This window comes from Arvicanthis niloticus, chromosome X (assembly GCF_011762505.2).
Source record: "Arvicanthis niloticus isolate mArvNil1 chromosome X, mArvNil1.pat.X, whole genome shotgun sequence".
Classification (NCBI taxonomy): domain Eukaryota; kingdom Metazoa; phylum Chordata; class Mammalia; order Rodentia; family Muridae; genus Arvicanthis; species Arvicanthis niloticus.
The window spans coordinates 126,162,158-126,186,217 of record NC_047679.1 but is presented as its reverse complement, the minus strand read 5'-3'; the positions used below and the strand labels follow the sequence as shown (position 1 = coordinate 126,186,217).

At 39.3% G+C, this 24,060-nt stretch overlaps 1 protein-coding gene across 5 annotated transcripts in view; it reads right to left on the bottom strand.

Annotated features, from left to right (window-relative positions):
* The window catches only part of Mamld1 (mastermind like domain containing 1), a 112,873-nt gene that overhangs the window by 7,560 nt on the left and 81,253 nt on the right, over window positions 1–24,060 (bottom strand). For all 5 annotated transcript variants that reach the window (XM_076918854.1, XM_034485770.2, XM_076918856.1 and 2 more), the window contains one exon: window positions 477–723. In XM_076918854.1, the coding sequence (XP_076774969.1) occupies window positions 477–723 (247 nt within the window). The remainder of the gene's footprint in view (window positions 1–476; window positions 724–24,060) is intronic.

Sequence of the window (24,060 nt, the reverse complement as noted above, 5' to 3'; positions counted from 1 at the left end):
AAAGCCAAAGAATGAAATGGGATGTGGAGCCTGTAGCAGAACACTGTCAGGTGATGAAGTTCTTAAATTTCCTAAATTCTCACTGGGTATCAGACAGACAGGCACTGGGTAGGAGATTTGGAGGTACAGCCTGCCATCCTGGACACAGGGTCAGGCAGGAAGGCAGGCAGGCATAGAAGCAAATGAGGTGTTAGACAGTGGGTGTCAATGGGAGAGAGGCAAGGCCAAGGTGCTTGGACTACTCTGCTTGCTTGACTTCCTCACTTTGCCAAAGAATGCTAAGAAAAAAGTAAGCTAGAAAGTAGTAGAAATCCTTCACAGTTGTACAGAGCCCTGTGGGTTGCAAAGGGCCTATTTTTCAGAGCTGTCACCTCCTGAGATCCTCCTAAACCCTGTGAGGCAGGCGGGCAGGCTGAGCAGGGGATTGTGTCCCAGTTGACAGATGAGGAAAGCGAGGCACGGGGGAATTGACTTACCTGCAGCATCGCAGCTAGGCAGTAGTGGAGCAGGCACCTGCCTCCAGGCCTTCGGATCCCAGCTGCCCCAGGGGGCTGCCTCTGAGGTGCTGTACGAGGAGGTGACTCGGGCCAGCTCATGAGCAAAGGAGCTGCCGGGCAGGAAGGACTCACTCCCCATGGCCTGGCGGGATGTGGTGGGCTGTCGCCCGAGGCTGACATGGGGAGGCCTGGCTTCCCCAAGCTTGCAGGCTTTGTCTACATGGGTCTACAACAACCGATTGAACAATCCATCAGCTAGCTGTTTGGCCACAAAAGGCTTCTGACTGATTTTGTCACTGTCCTGACCAACTAATTGGATTCTTTAAGTGTTGTGGTTATATACATCAACTGGTCTCAGGAAAGCAAAACCAAATCAAATATCTTGTGCTTTTAGCTTGAAGATCAGTTGGAAGGTATGGTGTCTCTCCACAGAAAACATACTTACTGTGTGACATCTCTTCCCCTCTAGAGTACCAATGTTTTTTTTAAAAAAATGCATTTTGGATGATTTGAGAGGATACTTAATACTCATAAAAAGATCTCATATGAGTGATGTCCTGCCTTAAGTAATATTGACTTGTTGGAAGCAGGAATAAAACTAAAGTCAGATAGCTGGCTCATTGACAATGACTTTGGCACCTTCAGATCCCTCCCACCCCTGCCTGACCCTCATAACAGAACACACAATTTAACCATGGCTTACAGGAACTAGTGTGTAGATATGCTGAGGTGAGAGTAAAACCAGCCAAGCATGTGCCTCCTCTCAGCCACATCCTGAGCTGCAGTCCCCACTGTACTAGACCCTGACAGGGTATTAAGGTTTTGGGGCTAGTGTGGGCACGAGATTCCTTGACAGTTTTACATATCAGGGAGTTCATTGTTTCTGGGTGTGTGAAATGCATGATCCAGTTCCTTTAGACACAGCAATTAAAATAACCTCATCCTGATGTACACATTGGCAAAAGCTTCACAACTTCAAGTAGGTAGTCAATAGAGCCTTGTCTCCCTGACAAGCACACAAGCATCTAGCAGCAGCCATGTCTCAAAGGATGGGGGAAGTTTGCATAATGGGGAGTGGTTATTTTTTTCTTCTGTATCAAGCACTGTCTCTTGTTTTTAATCTTTGAACTATAAGTTGTCTACTGTGTTCACCCAGCAGCCCAATGGAAGGGGAATATTCACTCCTTGAATCAAAGCAAAAACATTTGGATGCGTTCAACTCACTACAAGAAACATTTAGTGACCACCTATCAAGGACAACTATTTCCAGTGGATGATATATTATAGAAGTATAGTCTATACATATATTATTTGAAATAACAACAAAACCTACACTGGTAAATTTACTGGTAATTAATTTTGCTCTCAGGACTAAATAGAGGGCCTTAAAAATTTGTTCTCACTCTGTCCTTACAAATAGCTATCTACGAGGTAGGGACTATTACAGACCTTACTTTTCAGATGAAGATATAGAGGCCCAGAGAGATTAACTAAGTTGCCCAAAGTCACACAGCTATTTAGTACCAAAGCAAGATGTGGACATGGGTTTACTTCACTCCCAAATCCACATGGAGCAGGTACTAAGTTTCTAGATTATGATGTGGAAAATAAGCCTTGAATTGGAAAAGCATTACAGTGAAAGCACAGACAAGGTGTGTCAAGGGAGTTCCAATCATTTCAAGATAAAATATACATATTTAAATATGGCAATAAGAAAACGACTAGCTGGACTATTTTAGAAATAATACATATCCATTTAAAATAAACAGGCCAGCAATTCTCTTTTAAGCCCAAGCATTCTTTGCTATTCTGATGACATTGGCTCCACTAGCAAGCTAGCTCATTGTTGCTCTACTTGGGTAGCTCATCAAATTCCCATTTGTCCTTGGAGAAAGTTCATCAGGCTGAGACAGAGGAGGACTGTGATTTTCTAGAACTCACAATTCTTCATGCCTACTCGCTTAGCTTCTTGATAACTCTGAATACTATTCTATAGAAGTTTTGCAGAAACAAGTTCTTATGGGTCCCAGACTGTCCTCAAACTTCCTGAATCCACTACGTAGCTGAGGATGACCTTGAATTCTGATCTTCCAGCCTCTACCTCTATAATTCTGGGATTATAGGTGTGAGAGTGCAAAAAATACTCCTTTAAACATTGGAGGTTTGAAAAGTCCTGATATATGCACATTTCTCAGGTTCAGAAACTTGCCCTACTCTATGGTGAGATTGTGAAAGCCAGGCATTGGGCTTCTTTACAGAGAATGAAAGGTTTGTTTGTTTTTGTTTTTTGTTTCTTAGGAATCCTCTGTAACTTCATGTATTGAAAAGTTTTAATGATGAAATTATTAAGGAATGGACTTCCATTTACCTATAGAAGTTAGGAAACTACTAAGGAGTCATGGGAGAGGCTTGGATAGCCTCTCCCATGACTCCTTAGTAGATAGATAATAGATAGATAGAACACAGTTGATGCAAAGTAAAAGCAAGGAATAGATAGTTAATCAAAAACATTTGAATAAGGTGAGATATGAAGGGCAAGGTAGCAGAGGAGGTATGGGAAGGGACAACTAACATCAAAGAACTTTGAATAAACTATATGGAAACTTACTACTGTAAAAATTAGTAAAGTGCATACACATATGGAATTTAAATTGAGTTACCCTATAATGGGGGAAATTATATATATATATATATATATATATATATATATATATATATATATGTGTGTGTGTGTGTGTGTGTGTGTGTGTGTGTGTGTGTGTGTTTCATAGGCTATCAAATAAAAGCCTAGTGTCAGACATGGGCTACTTCTTTTTGATTTGTGGGGTCCTACAGACTCTCAATAACCACTGGTAATCCCCATTACTCTTGGTTACTCTTCAGAAGTGGATGGTAAGACCCAATTCTTAAAGATACTATATACCTGAGTTATAGAACCTGGAGAAATCAAGCTGGTACTGACCTGGAAGCAGCATCTCTACTGACTAGCATTCATAAGCTATGAGGTGCTCTGCATGCTACTAGAGGAGAAAAGGAATCAGTAATCTCACTCAGCTGTGATCACTGTGAGCTTCAGCAGTAAGAGGCCTGGCAAGATATGTCAACTGGTACAATAGTAACACAGATGTTATAGTGTGGGACAACTACTTACTGATTGAATTTAAGGCCTTTTTTTATAAGGCAAAACTACCCCAGTACTGTTAATAATTGGTCCAAAACCTCATGGCTGGCAATGCTGTAGATCCTGGGGAAGAACCTACCACTAATTAGTCTGCTGGGTAGGCATAGTTTTAAATGGTTCCCTAATCTATATTTATTCTCATAGATTAGTATATTCCTTAACCCTCAGTAGAGAAGCTTCTTTTTGTAATAGATGGTGATGAACACAGAGACATACAACTGGTTAACATGGACAGAATACGAGACTGTGAGTACTTAGACTTAAATGGAACATCTATATCACACTCCTTCCTCCAAACCCCAGAATGGAAGACTGTAAGAGGAAAGGTAATACATGATTACAGTGAAACAGAGTTTTCCAGACATAACAGGGCAGTCACTCACACGAACTCACAGTAGCTGTGATTATATGCACAAGACTTGTGTAAGCCTTACACATGCACATACAGGCAATACCAAGTGGACTTTATGGGTTTAAAAAAGAGTATGTGATAATGAAAGTGAATAGTATTGATGGGGTCAGCTGAGGAATTAGCAGTCAGAATAGGGATAGATGCGATCAAATCACATACGTGTATGAAATTCTCAGACAATAAAGAGGAAAAAACAGAAAGAAATGGACCTCCATCAACATTAGTATATACTTGCAGTGCCTAAGTATTCCGTCAGGCAGAGGAGCCTTCCAATGGCAGATGCAACCTACTCTAGCAGATAATGCAGCCCTATTCCAGCAGCACAATCATGAGTGGCCCGAAGTACTCATTCAAGTGCAGCAATGTAGGAACAGGCACTTTGAAAATCCCTACAACTCCCAGTCGAAACACAAAGGGAGGCAAAGGAAGGGATGCTTGCCTCTAAGTGGATCTCACATGTAACAGTAGATTGATCTTATGCCTAGAAACCTCTGGGAGTTAAAATGTCCCTAACAATCTTCTTTCTTTGGATCACAGTTTTAGGTTATGTGGTGCAGTTTCTGTTCTCCATTAAATACAAGGCAGAAAACATGCACCTTGGCTACACAGAAGTCTTCTGGGTCAGCCAGAGTCAAAATTGAATGCCATCTCTTTCTCTCCTGATTGCGGCTAGCTCAAACACCTGTGGTGAGCAAGTAGCAGCGCTGGAAGCCTAGCCAGGGTTTGTGGGTTTAAAAAAATCTAGGCTTCCAATCATCATGCTTCAAGATGAAGCAGTGTCCTCACAACTTCATGTTCCCTCAGTGTTTGTCTTCTTGCTGGACAGAGCAAGCACTGCTTCTAGGCCCTGGGCTTCCAGGGGAGACATCCATTTGACAGTCAAGTTCAGACAACTAAGGAAGGGAGAGGCAGGATTTCCTTTGGAGACTTCCTGATTGAAAGAGCAAATCTAATGTGTGCATCTAAATTCACTCTCTCAAAGACTGATGAAACTCCAGCCAGCCTGTTGTTAGTTTCGTTTTTAAAAATAAATTCCCACCAGGAAAGGGAGGATAGGAGAGGTGATAATAGCATCATAATTAGTGAGGCTAAAAAGCAGACCTGGACAGGTAGGTACCACTATAGCTACTACAGAAGAGAGAAAGGCCAGAGGACTGATTAGACCTGGGGTCTCAGGGCAATTTGGGATGCATAGCCAGACCACATTTGGAAACAATAGCAATACTACCACCAAATAAAGCCCTCAAACAACAACCACCCAGACAGAGCAAAGCAGCCTCAACAAAGGTGAATTGCAAATCAACAGAGGTGATGGCAGCAGAGCAACTTGATCTAGGTAGTGAAATTTTCACCACACTCTAGAACAGGAGACTTAGATAGTTTGGTACTGGTGGTGATGGGGATGAGGAGGTGACCAACAAAAACCACATGAGCTGAAAGGTGTTAAAGAAATAAGCAGGTTTCTACATTCATGGGTGTGTGCCTCTCTCCAGCCCTGGCAGACATGGGGCTTGATCCTTTGCTTGCCCCATCTCTTCTGCACACCTAGCATTGTGTCCACAATTCTGTCCCACATTCCAACAATTTAGGTAGGAACTTAGCTCTCACTTCCCCCTAAAGCCAAGCTTAGGACAAAAGTAGTACTGGGAAAGCTTAGCTTTCTTTCTTCTGGAGGCATTTAGCTAGCAGTGGTCTGTGACTTCTTTTAGCAGAGTGTAGTGGTACATACTTGTGATTTTTAGCACTTGAGAGGCTGAGTAAGGAGGATTGCCATGAGTCTGAAGCCAGTCTGAGCTATAGAGTGAGATCCTATCAAAGAACAAAACCAACCAACCAACCAACTAACCAACACTAGTAAGTTGTGAAACTATCCAGAACAGAATGGGAATTGGGGTAATGAGGATTCTCTGTGGTGAGTGGAGTGTGATCATAAGGAAAAGCAGTTGGTTTCTTCACCTGACCATGGGTACAAACAAGTTGTCTACTTTTCACTTCCTGGTTACTCGGTGCACATATATCTTCCACACCTTTCCACACCATGCCATGTTTTATAATAAAGGAGGAAAAGTTATGTATGTAGGCTGATAGCAATATGACAATGAGAAATATATATTTCTATATAGAAAAAATGAAAAAACTGTATTCTAATATGTTACCAGGAGTTATTCATTGGTTACTATATATTCATATTTACATATTTTATTATCCCTTGAGGTTTGTGGGTTTTTTAAAAATACTTTTGTGCATTTTCCAAGTTCAGTTCCAAAAGAAAAGATTACTTTTGCAATCAGAAAGCAACAAACACAATAAAAAAGCCCATAATGTCATCATGTCAAAATGAATAAGGATGATCATAAAGCCTGTGTAAGGAACACGTGTGGAAGTCTAGGTAGAAGACTGGTTATAAGAATGAAAACTACAGTATGCTCCCAACTCCTCAGCGGCTAGGGTTGCTGCTGGAGTTGTCTCTGGGAAGTCAGCACTAAGTGTGATGTCTCAGAAAAGAGTAGGTACCCAGGAAGATTCTTGGATATTTTGAATGTTTTATCTCTTCCTTTGGGTGGGGCAGATATTTTATATTCTCTTTCACATCTATTGCAAACATTCTACAACAGGTATCCTTGAGAGTAAACTAAGAGCCCTGGCAGTAGTAAAGAAAGTGCCATGTCAAAGGAACAACCCAAGTTTACAGAAAGTGATTAGAGCTTCAAAAGTTACCTTGGTATTTTCTGCTACAAATCATTTGTCTCTCTGGAGCTACTCCATGTGTACTACATGTGGGGTCGGGGCATGAACCTTAAAGCTGTGGGTCTGAAGTTTGCATGATAACAGCAAGAGGTTGGGAATATGCCTGGCAGTGGCTCTCTCAGCTCAGGTCTCAATGACAATCAACTGATGATTAGAATATGGATCACCTTAATGTGACCCATTTGACCCAACAGCAGTCACTTTCCCTAGTCTGAAGCCAGGAATGGAAACAGAGAATATAGATCTAGGAAATGCATGTCTTATGGACATGCTAGTGAAAGCAGGATCTGTAGTGGAAGCCAAGGCTGTGAGTGACAGGAGCAGACAGTCCTAACACTGAGCTCTTCCAATGTCTGTTTCTCTCCAAGATTTACTAACTGAGACACATGACACTTTTGAGTTCCTTATGGAGGCCTGGGTTAGGAGAGACACTGTAGTCAACTTCTGCCCAGGGCAATGTCCTTTCCAATGGCCTGTGTATCTCACTCTCCATTACCTTCCATTTATACCATTCAGCCTTGGGCTCCCACAGTGCAACTTATTTCCTTAGGTTTCCCCAGAAAAGCTGGAGTACACTCCAACATGCTTGCAGCACAGTTAGTGTTTATTGAGTTGAGAATTACTACAACCAATTAATCCTGTGGTGGCAGCCAATGGAGTGGGCAGCAAAAAGCATTGAAGAACAGCTTAGCTACTACCTATCCCCCAACCTTGGTCAGCACAAGTATCTGCAAGTCAGTATTCTCAGATGGGTCTTTAGAATCCATAGTGTTAGGCATAGATGTGAATCCCAGCTAGGGCAAATCTGTGGTTTGGACTAACACAGGCTGAGATAAGGAACTGATCACCCCTACATAGGATGAGATAGGTCCTGGCTGTGAGTTTGTCATAAGCCTAAGTGAAAAATGGAGCCTACTTTCACAACACAATCTTACCCTCAGACAGCAGAGCAAGGCTCAAGAGCCCATTCATTAGAGGTAGATTGGGGCACTAAGCAGAAAACCTGGTCATCAAAGTTAGACTGATGAAACTTAACTGTGGGCAGTTACTAAAGACTTGTAGACAAAACATTTGGAATAGCTCTAATGCTTGGTGAAGATGCATAGCCTGAGCCTGCCAGATATCTATTCCATACAGCATTGCCTGTAGTGAGATGCAGCCATCTGGGAACATGTGTCTACCTCAATAATAGATGGATCACAGAGGTGTGGCCTTTGGTTCTACCTTGGAGCTATGATGATCTTAGGTTGTGGGTTTGGGGTATGACACAACATAATGGTATAAATTACTACAGGTATGATGACCTAGAAACCTGAGGCTGGTCCATTTACAAGATTTCCTGGAACCATGCAGAATCCTAGTGTATAATGATAGGTTAGTAACTACCCTGGCCCCAGAGAGTAACTTGTTGGAACATACTATTTTTTGGTACTTTTCTTTTCTTTCATGACTCTAGTATTGTTATATTTTCAAATGAATTTTGTGTGCATGTATGTGTAGGTGTATGGGTATGCTCATGCCACAGGACATATACAGAGTTCACAGGACAATCTGTTGGAGTCAGTTCTTTCCTTCCACCACATAGGACCTGGGAGTTGAACTCAGGTTGACAAGCACCCAACCAAGTCATCTCTCTGGCCCTCTCCTATTCCTTCTTAAGAAATTCCAGTAGTTTATTTGGGACAAAACAGCATGTGGATTGCCATATAGTCCTAAAAATGTTGACAACGCATTCATAGCAGACTCTCAGCAAATCTGTGCCTGCGTGTTATCCAGTGCTGAAGTAATGGAAGTAACTTCAGGCTCTGAGAAAGTAAGCAGTCTGCTTAGAATTTCTTTTAAGATAGGCACAACTAAAGCTGTTATAAATAACTAATCCTTCAATGCCAAGGTGATGCCACATGCAACAGCATCAAGGGCTTTCAGGAAAACATAACTTCACTTAGTATTGAAAATAAGGTACCAGAAACTAATCAAATAGTAATAAGTATAGGATATAGCTTAAATAGGGCAGAGCATTCATAACAGTTTTTTAAAGCTTAAGGAAACATGCTGATAATCTAATATGGAAACATAACAAAGGATGGGAGTAATTAAAAATTGAACAGAGATCCTTGAGCTGAAAAATTCACTCAACAAAATTAAGAAAAAAAAACAATATCAATACTATAGAAGACACAAAAAGCAGGGTAACCTAGACATATGTAATCAGCTTGAAGATAGGTGACTTGAAAATAGGTGGAATGAAAAAAGCTTGTGAAAACTCTGGACAGTATGAAAAGAGAAGGTATTTGGTTGTTCCAAGAAAAGACCTGAGAATGGCAAAGGAGTGGACAGCTTATATAAAGTCATAATAACACTAGAATATTTTCTACCCCTTGAGAAGGGTTCAAGTATACGGGTAGAGAAAAGCCAAATGGCATTTGTCAAATTTAACTCAGCTTTGTCTACCCTTATCTTACAACCAAGGACTCAAATGGTGCCGAGATTTTCATAGTACTAAAAATCTGTTAGCTGAGCTTATTATACTCAGTAGAGTTATCTTTTCTAGAAGAGGAAGAAGGGATAAAGGCATTCCCAAGCAGAAACTGAGAGCAGATCTTTCTGATCCTTTTACACAAGCAAACACTAAAGCAAAAGATACTAATGAGTGAAAATTCAACATGGGAAGGCATCCAACTCACAAGGAAGAGTAATTATAGAAACTGAGAATTATCTAATTCAGTAAGCATGGTGCATAAATTATTCATAGCTTTAGCATGAAGACTAAAGCAAAAATGAAAATATGAATACATTAATATGCTAAAAGATGAGGAATATAAAAGTCACAAGGTAGAGTGTCAAAGATTCAAAACCTGAGGAGAAATCAAGTGCACATGGAGAGTGTTCTTATTAGTATACTTTTTTCTTACTGTTTTGCTTCTGTTGTTATCTTTACAACCACATGAAGTTGCTAACATTTAGAAAATAAATGATTTTTATATGCTTCATACTAGCCACAAGGTACGTATCAGTAAATAGGAAACCCAAATATTATAAGTGGCGGATCAAACACATGACTGGAACAATTTGCTTAACGCAAAGGAAGACTGAGAGACATGGGGAAAATAGACTACAATGCAATTAGAAAATAACTCTAAATAACACTGATAGTAAGATCTTATATATTAGTAATGACCTTGAGTGTAAATGGAGAAAATTATCAAATTAAAACACATAGAGTAACTAGACAGATAAAAATAAAAGACTCAATCATATGTTGGTTGCAATAAACTAATTTATCTTTAAGAATGCACATATCTTAAAAATGAAGGGATGTGATAGAAAAATTTCATGTTAAAGGAATTCCACAAAAGGAGAAGCAGCCATACTTATGTGAAACAAAATAGATTTAAAATCCAAAACAGCAAAAAAAAAAAAAAACAAAATAAAGGACGGTTATTTTATAGTGTATAAAGGGGTTTGGATTTTAACAGATCGTTAACATCCGGGCTCATTAGTTGAAGGCGCTCTCTCTAGCTCATGTGCTATTGTAAGGTGGCGGAGTCTTTAGGACATAGAACAAAGTTAGAGGAACTTAGTTCAGTGTGTGTGTGTGTGTGTGTGTGTGTGTGTGAGAGAGAGAGAGAGAGAGAGAGAGAGAGAGAGAGAGAGAGAGAGAGAGAGAACAGGGGTGTCCTTGAAGGTATTTGGGGGCCTTTGCTTCATTTTCTCTAGATTTAGCTTTCTAGCCAAGAATGTGGAATGGTTTGTTCCACCATTCATTCTCACTGTAATGTTCAGGTTCATTCTATGCACAAAGCAACGGGGCCAAGCCCACCATGGACTGAAACCTTGCAAACTGTGAGCCAAAATAAATTTCTCCTCATTTTAGGTTATCTCTAGTATTTTGGTACAGTGACAAAAAGCTGATGAACACATGCATTGAATATCTGAATTCAGAGTTTAGTAAGCCTAGAGGGAGAGATAGATTCTAATACAATAATAATTGGAGGCATTAACATTTGACTTCCTGCCATAGATAGATCATCTAAATGGAGAATCAAGAAATAGGTGACAAAGTTAAATTTTGGCTGAGACCAAATGGACTTAACAGATAGCTATAGAACACCCCATTCTGAGAGCTACAGAATACATATTTTTCTCTATACAGATATGATCTAGAGTAGATTTAATAATTTAGGCTAAGGATAGTATAGATTATACAATATGAAATAAGACCAGCCTCAGTAAATTTAAAAACTGAAATTGTATTGGTTATATTTTTTCTAATCATAATGCAAAAAGTCAGAAATCAAGAGAAAGAAAAACATTGGAAACTATAAACAGATAGTAATCAAATAACTTACTTTGAATGCCTATCGCTAAGGAAGAAATAAAGTTTTCACTCATTATTACTATTGTTGTTATTGTTATATGTTTTTGAGTATTTTGTCTGCATCTATGTCTCTGTACCGTGTATGTGCAATGCCCACAGAGGCCAGAAGTGGCCCTAAAATACCTTGGACCTGGAGTTACAGATGAGCCAACATGTGGGTACTAGGAATAGAATCCAATTTTGGAAAACAAACAATCCTCTTGACCACTGAGCCATTCTTCCTCCCATGAAGAATGGAATTTAAACATTCATAAAACATGTGAAAATAAAGATCCAGCCTATGGGATACAACAAAAGCATTACTGACTTGGGAAAGTTATAGCAATCAACACCCACATCAAATAAGAGAAAAACTCCAACATTGCATCCAAAGAACTAGAAAATCTAAAACTAACTGAACCTAACATTAAAAGAAAATAATTAAAACTCTGAGCAGGAAAAACCAACCAACCAACCCAACCCAAAACAAAACAAAACAAACTTCTCAAACAAATGGAGACTAAGAAAATGTAACCTAAATGATCAGTGGATCAAGGAGATAAAAGGGAGCAGTGAGATGACTCCATGCTGTCTGACTTCCATATGAATCATGGCGCCTGGTCCCTCACATGATGCACATATATTAATAATAGTGATGACAACGACAACATTCCTAAAGAAGATAATACAGTGAGGTAGGTTAAGAAAAGGAGATACAGATAAATCAGAAATGAAATGTGAGATGTTACAACCAACACCACAGAAATACAGAATGGGCATTATTATGAATAACTACATGGTAAGAAATTTGGTAGTTAAGAAAACAAATTCCTAGTAGACATATATATCTTACTAGCATAGACTCAATCATGAAGAAATAGAAAATCTGTACAGACCAATAGCAAGTGCAGAGATTGAACCAGTAATATAAATATGCCATCAAAGAAAAAGCCAAGTACTATATGGTTTCATGGTTGAATTAAAACCATTTTTCTTAAGTTATTTTTTAAAAAAAAGAGGAAAAAGAAATTTTTCTAAACAAATCATATGGGACTATAAATACTCTGGTTCCCAACCAGATAAATATCCCAAAGAAATAATATTACAAGAAGCTAATACATTTCATAAATACAGATGTAAAAATCTTCAACAAAGTATCAGTATATGAATTCAACAGCACATTCAGAAGATAAAGTTTCACATGGTCATAATCATGTGAAACTTATACCAGGGATAAAAAGGATGTTTCAGTAAAAACAAGTTAATAAACAATATACCACAGCAACAGAAGAAAGGATAAACACCATATGAATGTAGATAAGGCATGTGATAAAATTCAACATTACTTCATTGATCAAACTGGCCACAAAAGAGACATACTTCTGTATCACAAAGGCCATTTGTGATCAACCAGCATTAAGTTACATGAAAATATTCTCTCGAAGTCTTTGCAACAAGGTAAGGATGGCCACATTCACCATTTATTCTTTTGGCGGTTTGTTGTTGTTACTCAGGGACATATTATTTAGCCCAGGTTGGCTTAGCACTCTCAATTCTGAAAGCTCTGCTTCTTAAGTGCTGAGACTACAGTCCTGCACAACTATATCTGGCCACTCTTACCACTCTGTTCAAAATAGTCCTAGCTAAGACACATCCAAATTGGAAAAGAAAGTCAAATGTCACTGTTTTCAAATTATATGATCTTACATATAGAAACTCCCAAAGCTATTTGTATACTAAATAAACTCACTAAAGTTGCAGCACATAAAAACAGGACACAAAACTGTGGCATTGTTAAATACTAATGGTGAATTATTTGAAGTAGAAATCAAGAAACAAATTCCATATTCAGTAAATTAAAAAAATTAATTATGCTCAAATTTACCTAAAGACGTGAAAGTCCTCTGTCATGAAACATTTTAAACATTGATGACAGAAACAGAATAGGAAAAAATTAAATGACATTTTTTGTTTATAGATTGGAAAAACTCAGTGTTGTAAAAACTTCTACACTATAAAAAGTCATTTAGATCCAATGTACATTTATCAAAATGCAGGTGGTATGTAATCTTGATAGAATTAGCAAAAACAATTCTAAAGTTTGTATGGAGTCACCCAAACCTACAAATACCTACAGCTATCTTGATCAAAAAGAACAAAGCAGAGGGCTTTGAGCTAAAAAGTTACAGTAATTAAAGCAGCAAATCAACAAACACATAAACCAAACAGAATAGAAACTATCAAAAAACTGCCTATCTATCTATCTATCTATCTATCTATCTATCTATCTATCTATCTATCTAATCATCTATCATCTGTCTGTCATGGCTGCCTACTTACCTACCTGTTTGTTTATGTCTTACTGATGTCCAACAATAGTAGTAAGAATATACATTGGGAATAAAACAGTCTTTTCAATAAATGGCATTAGGAAAACTGGGTATCTACTTACAAAAAATGCAGGCAAATCCTCGTTTCCAGAGTTATGAAAATCTAATTCAAAATGTATTAAAGTCTTAAGTGGGGCCTGGGGACAAAGCTCAATTGGTAGATTGCTTGCTTAACACTCAAAAAGCCCTGAATTCCATCCCTGACAATGTAGAAACTGGGCATGGGGTCATAAATTTGTAATCTCGACACTTGGGAGGTATAGAAGGAGGAGGAGCAGAAATTCAAGGTCATCTTTGGTTACATAGTGAGTTAGTGGCCAGCTCAAAAATTATAAAGGGCTTCTTGTGTGTAAGAGTTGAAATTAATGGAACTATGAAAATAAACATAAGGAGTTTCAGAAAACTAGATTTGAACAAAGATTTTTGGAGGAAAGGATCTAAAAGGCAAAGTCAGACAAATAGTTTTAAAACAGCTTCAATGCAGCAAAGGATCAAACAGTATGCATATGAGAAAATGTTAAATCTGATATGGCATTGAACTTGAAAAACTCAACAGAGGCAAAACAAAACAACAAAGTTTTTGATTAAAAAAAAAAGACAAACAGGACACTTATCTAAATAGACTAGTCTCCTGTCAGCATGCACTTCCTGGCATCCACATCAGCATCTACCTTTGGTGACTGCACATGGGATGGATACCCATGTGGAACAGGAGCCTGATATAGCTGTCTCCTTAGAGGTCTGCCAGAGCCTGACATATACAGAGGCGGATGCTCACAGCTAACCATTGAACTGATCATTGGGTTCCCAATGGAGGAGTGAGAGAGAAGACTGAAGGAGCTGAAAGGGTTTGTGGCCCCATGAGGAGAGCAACAATACCAACCAACCAGACCTCCCCAGGGTCTAAACCACCAGCTTGGGAGCACATAGGGAGAGACCCATTGTTCTAGCTGTACATGTAGGGGAGGATGGCCTTGTTGGGCATAGGTGGGACCTTGGTCAAGTGGGACCAAGTCCTTGGTCCAGTGAAGGCTGGGTGCCCCAGTGTGGGGGAATCCATGGGTGGAAAGGTGTGAGTGGGGGCACATCCTCAGAGAAGCAGGAGGAGGGGGATGGGATAGGGGGTTCCTGGGTGTGGGGAGGCCAATGGGGAAAGGGGATCACATCTGAAATGCAAACAAACAAACAAACAAACAAACAAAAAAACACCTTCCAAGAATTAGGAAGTATGTTTCAGTAAAAACTACAAATGGAAATTTAAAAAAAAAAAAAGACTAGTCTCAAAGGAAAAAATCCAAATGACCAGCAGGCATTTGGTTCAATATTTCTTGTCATTGTGTATCCAAACCATAATGAAATATCAGCTCAGCACAGTAAAAAAGACTGTTATCAAATAGGCTAATGAGGACCAGTGCTCCAAAGATGTAGAACTGGAAGTCTTGCATGTTGCTGGAGGGAATGTTAATTAGTACAGACATTATATAAAACAACATCGATGTTTCTCAAAAAATCAAGTAGTTATTGTATCACCCATCTATCCTATCACTAGAAGTATAGTCAAAGGAAATGAACTTAGCTGTGTAGAAGAGACATCTGTACTCCTAAGTTATTATAGCATCACACACAGTAGTGTCCATCATCAGATAAATGGGTAAAGAAAATATGGTACACGTCTGCATGGCTTCAGCCAGAAAAAGGATGAAAGCCTGTCATTTGTGGCAATGTGGGTGTCAATGCAGATTATGTTAACTGAAATAAGACAGGCCCAGAATGACAAGTACTCCATAGTCCTGCTTATACATGGAATCTCAAAGGGATGATCTCATAGAAATGAGAGTAAAATGGTAGTTATCAAAGGCTGGGGATTGTAAGGCTGGGGAGAGATCAGGAAAGGTTTATTGGTAGTTAGAATTTGTCCTGATATAGGAGCCCTAAGGTGTCCTTCGAGATGTTTTCACCTCTTTACATGGTATAATTTGTTATGTTGCAGTTCTAAAACCATGTTTTTTAAATCATTACAAAATTCTAGATTTTTAAAGATCAGAATTGGAAGGGTCATGAACTTGTTCATCCTAGAGGTTTTCAAAGTGGGAGCCTCGGAACAGAGTCAGCAGCATTCCTTGGAAATACACTGAAAACTGAAATCCTCAGGTCCCAGATTGTCCTACGGAATCAGAAATTCTAGATGTGGGATCTAGTCATATTTTAACGAATTTTGGAGAGTACATCCTCAAAGGAGATTGGACCTCAGAGAAGCAAGAGATACTTGATTCTCTTCAACATGGAGTGGGGTTGGGGGTCTGGTTATGGTTCAGTGATGGGCCAGCATGGTTTTTCAATTCTACCTTTTCATATCAGAGAATTGTTATTTTTTTGTTCATATTTCTATCCTTCCTCTACTCATATGAGCTTGGAAATTAAGAGTCTGTGGAACACAAGGAGACACACATAGGACCAGTTCTCAGGATAGTATATCCCTAGTATTTCTCAATTGGAGACTAAGCCCAAAGGGCTTTGAGTTCCATAGAGTTGAGCATTTGAGAAAGTGAGAGCATAAGAATGAATGCCCATGGAAGGCCTCCAAGACTGACTGCAGCAGTCTGTGCTCTTGGTGGCCTAGTAAACATCAAAAACATCCTCCTTCCTTCTCCAGATAACTCTACTCTTTCTCATTCATGTGGCCCTACCCACTAGCCTCATGCCTTTTTAATTTTTGGTAGGAACCTGATCCTAACCGATAGAACATTTCAGTTTTGTTGTCAGAAATCAGTATAGTATGTATATTATCTTTTTTTAGACAATAAGCCCTTGAAATTCAGGGACTTCTGGGAAAGAAGATTCCTTGCTCTTCTGACATAGAAACTGGAAGCAGTTTTTTGAATGGGGAGTTGGGTAGAGGAGTGGCAGGAGGAAGCTGGCAGCCTCTGGAATTGCTGAAAGCTGCAGTGTGCCCACAAGGGGGAGCTAGCTGTAGGATGAGGGAAAGATGAAAAGACAGTCACTTTCTGGTGACAGGGTTAAGCTGATGATTTAAAGTGTCTCAAAGTCACCCAACAGCTACACTTTCCCTTGTAGGAGTCAGTGAGATCTGTTTTAAATTAATTTTATTGTTGTTTAAATAACTGTGAACTGGGTTCTCTGCTACTAGTAATTGATTATATTTTGATAGATCACCTAGCCTGGCTCCTCAGATTTCTGAGTTTATATGGTCTGCTCTATGCTTCTAGCCTTGGGTTAAAGAACCTTATATGTCTCCCATCCAAGTGCCAACCAGGCTCGACTCTGCTTAGCTTCCAAGATCAGATGAGACGGGACACATTCGGGGAAATATGACTACATACAAGAACACCATATTTTTGATGATGAATGAACGACCTTGCTCAGCCTTGAGTTATGTTTCTCTATATCTAGATCAGATCTTTTAAAGAGAAGTGTAACATACCTGCAATGTCCAGAATACTTCAGCAAACATACCCAAGTACAGATCAAATATCACCATCTTGGGTTCCTCACTTTGAAAAGCAACAATGTATACAGGGGAACATTAATGGTCTGGATCATACTCAATTCTCACATAAACTTCAACATGTCCTTTGTGGAGTTTTGTGAGGAAAATAATTGATCCAAACTGAAATTTATCTATAGAAAACTGGCAGTGTTAGCTCCTAAGAGCAATTATTGAAATCAAAATGCCCGAATTTTAAAATCCTTTGAAAACTCCAATAACATACTAGAAAGTCATGATTTGATTTCAAGGATGATAACTGAACAAAAGGCTACAAAAGGTCTTTCTGAGGAATCTGATGATGACTCTAGAGTGATCACAAGGGTTCGTTCCATTTTTCTAGTCCTTTGTCCAGTATCACACCAAACGCTTTACCTACTTAGAGAGTAGGGAGTAGATACAAATAAAATAAAGACTTACAAACAAATGCTCTCTCTCTCTCTCTCTCTCTCTCTCTCTCTCTCTCTCTCTCTCTCTCCCTCTCTCTCTGTGGGTGGATGGTGGGTGGTAGGTGGTAGGTAGTGTGTGGTGAGTGGTGAGTGGTGGTGGATGTTATGGGTTGGAATTGGCAAGGACAATGAGAAGGCCAGATAGGAGAAGTGGCTGCTACCCTAGGGTGAGGTAAGAACAAAGCAGATGCCTGAGAAAGAATGGAAGACGTGGGGAATTTCCAGTTCTCTTCTCCACAGCACCTAATGCATCTCGTAGTATTTTGTTTGTTCTTATGTATCCATACACACCCAGAGGGTCTAGTGCCCTGTACTTAGGTCAGAGGCAAGCAGTCAGGATAGTGGTAAAGTATTCATGACGGAGACTCAGTAGAAATATCTCAGTTGTCTTCAAACCTCTGAAAGACTCGAAAACCTCAGGGAAATCATGGAACTAAACTTTCAATCAGCTGATCAATTTCAGGATATCATAATTTGTGTTAAATTGTTCATGGGAGAGGAACCTAAACTCTATAGTAAATATCACTCTATGTAGGTTTAACAAGTCACAGTTTGGGGCTTGGAGCAGGATCTTTATGGAGACTTGTAAATTTTCCGAGGCTATGCCATGACTTAAAATATACTAATATAGTTTTATTAACAGTTGAGCCATTAGTTATAATCATTTCTAGTGTGGCATAATTCCAGAGCAGCATACTTCCCACAAGCATCTGGGGAAAGAGCCAGGTAGAAGAGATTTGCATGACTCTGAACCTCCATGAATTCAAAGAGAATTTCTATGGTTTAAGCCATTTCAACCCAATTTTACTTCTTTGATCTGTTTTGTTCTAAATATAGCAATTCATGAGAAATAATGGAATTCAGGCCCCTTACTGAGCATGGAGATAAGGAAAGGTAACTGTGACATATTTGCTGTAAAAAAGTTACCAAATTAAAAAAATAATGCTAATAAAAGCAATTAGCAATATAGTTGTTAGATGACCAAAATAAATGAAAACAAAACATCAACAACAAAAACACAAGTTTTCCATAAGAAATATGGAATCTATACTCATAAAGTAGTAAAATAAACATATTATTTTAATCCTGTGGTATGAGCTTGCTATTGTTTGAATACTAAATGTCTGTCAAGGGCCCTTGAGGTAGCAGTCTGAACACAAGCACATGGTACAATGGCAGAGGTGGGGAAAGTGTTAGGAGGTAGGGCCTAAGGGGAGGATCATTGGGGGTTAGATTATTGATCATTAGTTAGATCATTGGGGGTGTGTCCTTGACCCTTGGTGGGGGAAATATTGGATTCCTCTAACTCTTTGTGCTTCTTTTTTTCCCAGGTGCTATTTGCTGAAGAGGTTTGATTAAATAGTTGTTCCCCACCATGGTGTTCTGTCTTAGGACAGACTAAGTCAAGGGGTCCAGCAGACTATGGACTGAAAACTGTGAGTCAAAATAAATCCTTTTGGTTCCTTCCAGTCCAGGCCTGAGCACTGAGCAGATCCTGGGCAGCAGCTCTGCCCCCAATCTCACAGAACCCAGAGGAAGCGGGCCTCCCAGGAACTCTAACCTAGGTGGTATCTTAGGTAAGGAGACAGCAATACCCGCCCCAAACAGGGAGTAACTAGGACCCACTAGGACTCAGGAAGTCACTCCTGGCCCAGAGCACTGGTTCCTTCCTGTCTGCGCCTGAGCACTGAGCAGATCTTGGGCCCCAGCTCTAACCCCAGTAGTAACACCCACCCCACACAGTTCTGATACAACCAAGATAATAGGAAAGACAGGCTCCAGTCAGAGACAGGGCAGGTAGCACTAAGGAGATCCAGATGGGGAAAGGAAAGCAGAAAAACATAAGCATCAGCAACTCAGGGTACTTGGCATCATTAGAACCTAGTTCTCCCACACAAGAAAGTCCTGAATTCTTTATATCACTAGGAAAGCAAGATTCAGATTTAAAATCACTTCTGATGATGACGATAGAAGACTTTAAGAAGGACATAAATAACACTCTCAAAGAATTTGAGGAGACCACAGGTAAACAGGTAGAAGCCAGTAAAGAGGAAACATAAAAATCCCTTAAAGAATTACAAGAGAACACAACCAAACAGGTGAAGGAATTGAACAAAATCATCTAGGACATAAAAATGGAAGTAGAAACAATCAAGAAATCACAAAGGGAGACTATGCTGGAGATAGAAAACCTAGGAAAGAAATCAGGAGTCATAGACTCAAGCATCATCAACAGAATGCAAGAGATAGAAGAGAGAATCTCAGGTGCAGAAGATACCATTGAAAATATTGACACAACTGTCAAAGAAAACGCAAAATGCAAAAAGTTCTTAACACAAAATATCCAGAAAATCCAGGACACAATGAGAAGAGCAAACCTAAGGATAATAGGTATAGAAGAGAGTGAGGATTCCCAACTTAAAGGGCCAATAAATATCTTCAACAAAATTATAGAAGAAAACTTCCCTAATCTAAAGAAAGATTCGCCCATAAACATACAAGAAGCCTACAGAACGCCAAATAGACTAGACCAGAAAAGAAATACCTCCCGCCACATAATAATCAAAACACCAAGTGCACAAAACAAAGAAAGAAATTAAATGCAGTAAGGGAAAAAGGCCAAGTAACATATAAAGGCAGACCTAACAGAATTACACCAGACTTCTCACCAGATACTATAAAAGCTAGAAGATGCTGGTCAGATGTCATACAGACCCTAAAAGATCACAAATGCCAGCCCAGGCTACTATACCCAGCAAAACTCTCAATTACCATAGACGGAGAAACCAAGATATTCCACGACAAAAACAAATTTACACACTATCTTTCCACAAACCCAGCATTACAAAGGATAATAGAGGGAAAACTCCAATACAAGGAGGGAAATTATACCCCAGAAAGAGCAAGAAAGTAATCCTCTTCCAACAAATCCAAAAGAAGATAGCCCCACAAAGATAATTCCACCTCCAATAACAAAAATAACAGGAAACAACCATCACTGTTCCTTAATATCTCTTAATATCAATGGACTCAATTCACCAATTAAAAGACATAGGTTAACAGACTGGATACTTAAACAGGACCCAGCATTTTGCTGCATACAAGAAACCCACCTCAGTGACAAAGACAGACTCTACCTTAGAGTAAAAGGCTGGAAAACAATTTTTCAAGCAAATGGTCCTAAGAAACAAGCTGGAGTAGCCTAAAACCTCCAGCCTGAGAACACAAAGGGAGGGACTTGTGGCTCCACCTGTATAGGTAGTTGAGGGTGGCCTTGCCAGGCATCAGTGGAAGTAGACGGCCTTGGTGCCTGAAAGTTTGGATTCCCTGGTGTTGGGGAATTTAGAGAGCAGGGAAGTGGGAATGGGAGGATGGTGGGAGCACACCCTCATAGAAACTTCCAGAATTATATGGATTAGACATGACAGAGGCAGGACATCAGAAGAGTAGATTCCAGTATTCAATCAAAAAATTCTCTTGATACTAAAATTTGTTTTGAGAATTGTATATTGCAGAATACACAGCCTTGGTGTCTCTACTCATCATGTAAGTTGAGCAGACCTGCTCAAACCTCTGATGTCCTGGAATTCCAGCTGGATGCAGTGAAGACACAGTGTCATAGGCTTATCAATTTACTCTCCCCCCTGCCCCTCTTCTAATATCTCAATGCCCATAATTAGCTTGAAGAAGTTCATGAAGAGTCGGTGCCCCTATTCCCTGGGCTGGGGACTGAGGTGGTTAATATTGGGCTGTCTTTCTAGGGAAAAGTAGTGGTTTTGTTGGAACAGGGAGGATTAGCTAGGATTTATTGCATAGCCATTACCTATTGGTAGAAATATGTATAATTGTTATTAAGATGAAGTTATAATTTCTTAAATGGTACAAAATTTACTGTGATTTCAAATTTAAGGTTTTCATTGCTATGAGCTTCTTATTGATATAAAAATGAGATGAATATTGTTACTCTCATAGGCACTGTGCCTGTATAACACATTTAGGAATACAAGGCTTAGACCCAGTCCTTCTTTAACTTTTCTAACTGATTTGAGATGGTTAGCCTGTGAGTTAAGGGACTACAGCAAATTCATGGCTTGGAGCTTATTGTTAGGGTGTTTTCTATATTTAGAAATAGCTGAGAGGAGTTAACAGACAACAGTCCAGATTGCCTTACATGGATAGTTGGTTTTCAAAATGTCAGAAGTCCACAGAATTGACATTACAAACATTTCTGTATTAATGTTCATTTTGATTAGAGACCTGTCTGCTCCTGACAGCTTCCTGTCTTGGATTCTAAGAAGAAATTGAACATCTTTGGAGTTACTCCAGTTGTGGTGAGACAGCCACTAGACAAGAATTGCCTCTTTCCTTCTACAGACAAATTACTGTCCAGAAAAGGACACATTTGCAGAATAGTCGACTGATTGTATCTGCCTAGACAAAGTAATCAGCCCTTAATAATTCTGCATCACTAAGTCTGTCAGATGATCCTGGGCCAGAAGGCTGAAGATCAGATGCTCCAACATTTTGTAGTATAGGGAGTGTCCAGGTGTTCAGCGGTCTCTATAAATTGGCTAAGTGTTAGAAGCTATGTTTTGTGCTTCCCATAATTTCAGTTAACTCAGTAATTCTGGATTTCTGACGAGGTTGAAGACTTATAGTCTCATAGCCATCCTGGCTATTTACTTTGAGAGAAAAGATTTGAGAGAATGGTTTTCAGCTAACATTCATTCTAAAGCCAAGAAAAAAGCCAGGTTCAGAACTAAGTCTCTTAGTTAGGATAGGTGACAGAGGTTCTGGTTAGTCAACAAAATGATGGACTGGGTATTAGGTCTATCTTGCACCTTACTGACACAAATTGGTATAGTTATGGTCTAATTGTATTTTGAGAGAAAGGTTTTATTTTAACAGGAAGGGTGATATGTAGGAGGAGCTAAGGTGGGAGGAGTAAGAAGAAGAAGAGGAGGAGTAAGGAGAGGAGGAAGAGGAGAGGAGGAGCTAGGTGACAAGGGGGGGGGGGAATATGGAGGCGGATATTCATGCATCTCCACCAGTCAAAGAGAGTTAATATATCTAGGTTGGGTATTGGGTTACACTTCTGATTAAATTGGCATTTAGTTATTGGGCATTACCAAACTTATAGAGCCTCTGATTAACATTAAAAAAATGTATAAAAGGAAAAAGAAGAAGGGGGGATGGAATAGGGGTTTTCTAGGAAGGGGAATAAGGAAAGGGGATGGCATCTGAAATGTAAATAAAATATCCAATAAAAAATAAATTAAAAAAATAATGAGACAATGATAATGTCTTAGACTAATGCTTTTCAACCTTCCTAATGCCATAACCCTTTAATAAAATTAATAAAAATTAAAAAATAAATAAATCCTTTCTTTTTACAAAGTTATTATCTCAGGCATCTTGTCAAAGTGACAGAAATCTGACTAACACAAAGTTTTTTCAAATACAACCAAACCAGTATCATTCTTTTTCTTAGTGTGTGGAGTATACGGTATATGTAGTTCAAATTGACCTTTAATTTTGTGATCCTCCTATCTCAGTCTCAGTGCTAGGATTACACATGCCCCCATGCTCAGCATAGCTAAATGTTCTTACTAACTTGCATTTTGAGCCTAAAAAAAGAAAGAACATATGTCAAGCAGTCTTTAAATCATGTTCATTTGCTTCTGTGGTAGTCAGAAACAAATAGCAGTTATCTATGTTCCATGTAAATGGAGGCTACTCACGACTCCTAAGCTGCAGTTGACTGGTTTGTACCATAAGGATTAGTGCCTCCTTTGAGTGGTATGAATAAATCTTCATAAAAACAAACAATAAAACAAGTGGCTTGAATTCCTAAGCTAGCTGTCTTCAGGATTTTTCTTATCATGTGTGACTGTCACTGTGGTATGTGAAATGGCAGCCAGAAGTCTTGTTTTGTCCTTACAAACTTCATTAACAACAGTGATAGCAGCAGCAACAGAACACCCTGTGCAAAGTACCACGGGAATCATGACACTGTATTTGTTGGAAGTTGAAGAGTGAGATACATATTCAGACATTGCACAAATGCTGCATAAGTATCAGAAACACAACTAGTTCACAAAGATGCACTGCAGGCAGGCAGTGTCCTACACAAGGTGTCAAAGATATTTCCTCTACTGAACATGAAAACAGCTGAGTTCATCAAACTCTTGAAAGCTGACAGCTTCCATCAACAATTATCCAAACCAACCACACAAATAGTCTCAAAAACTTAACATTCTGTGAACCTAGCAGATGCCACTCAGTCAATGGTTCATTCCCTCCACCCCATATTCTTACTCTTATATAAAGTGTTTGTGGGTAATATTCAAAGCTAGGTAAGATATTTTCCTGTAGCTGAGGGGTAGTATTTAGTGAGGCCACAAATAAGACATAAATAACTCTTAAAAAGTGGGCATCACCAAACCCCAAGAGGTCAGAACTAAGAGTCCTGTGTGCATCACAATCAGGTGTGCCAACTTTATATGAGTCATTTGAATATT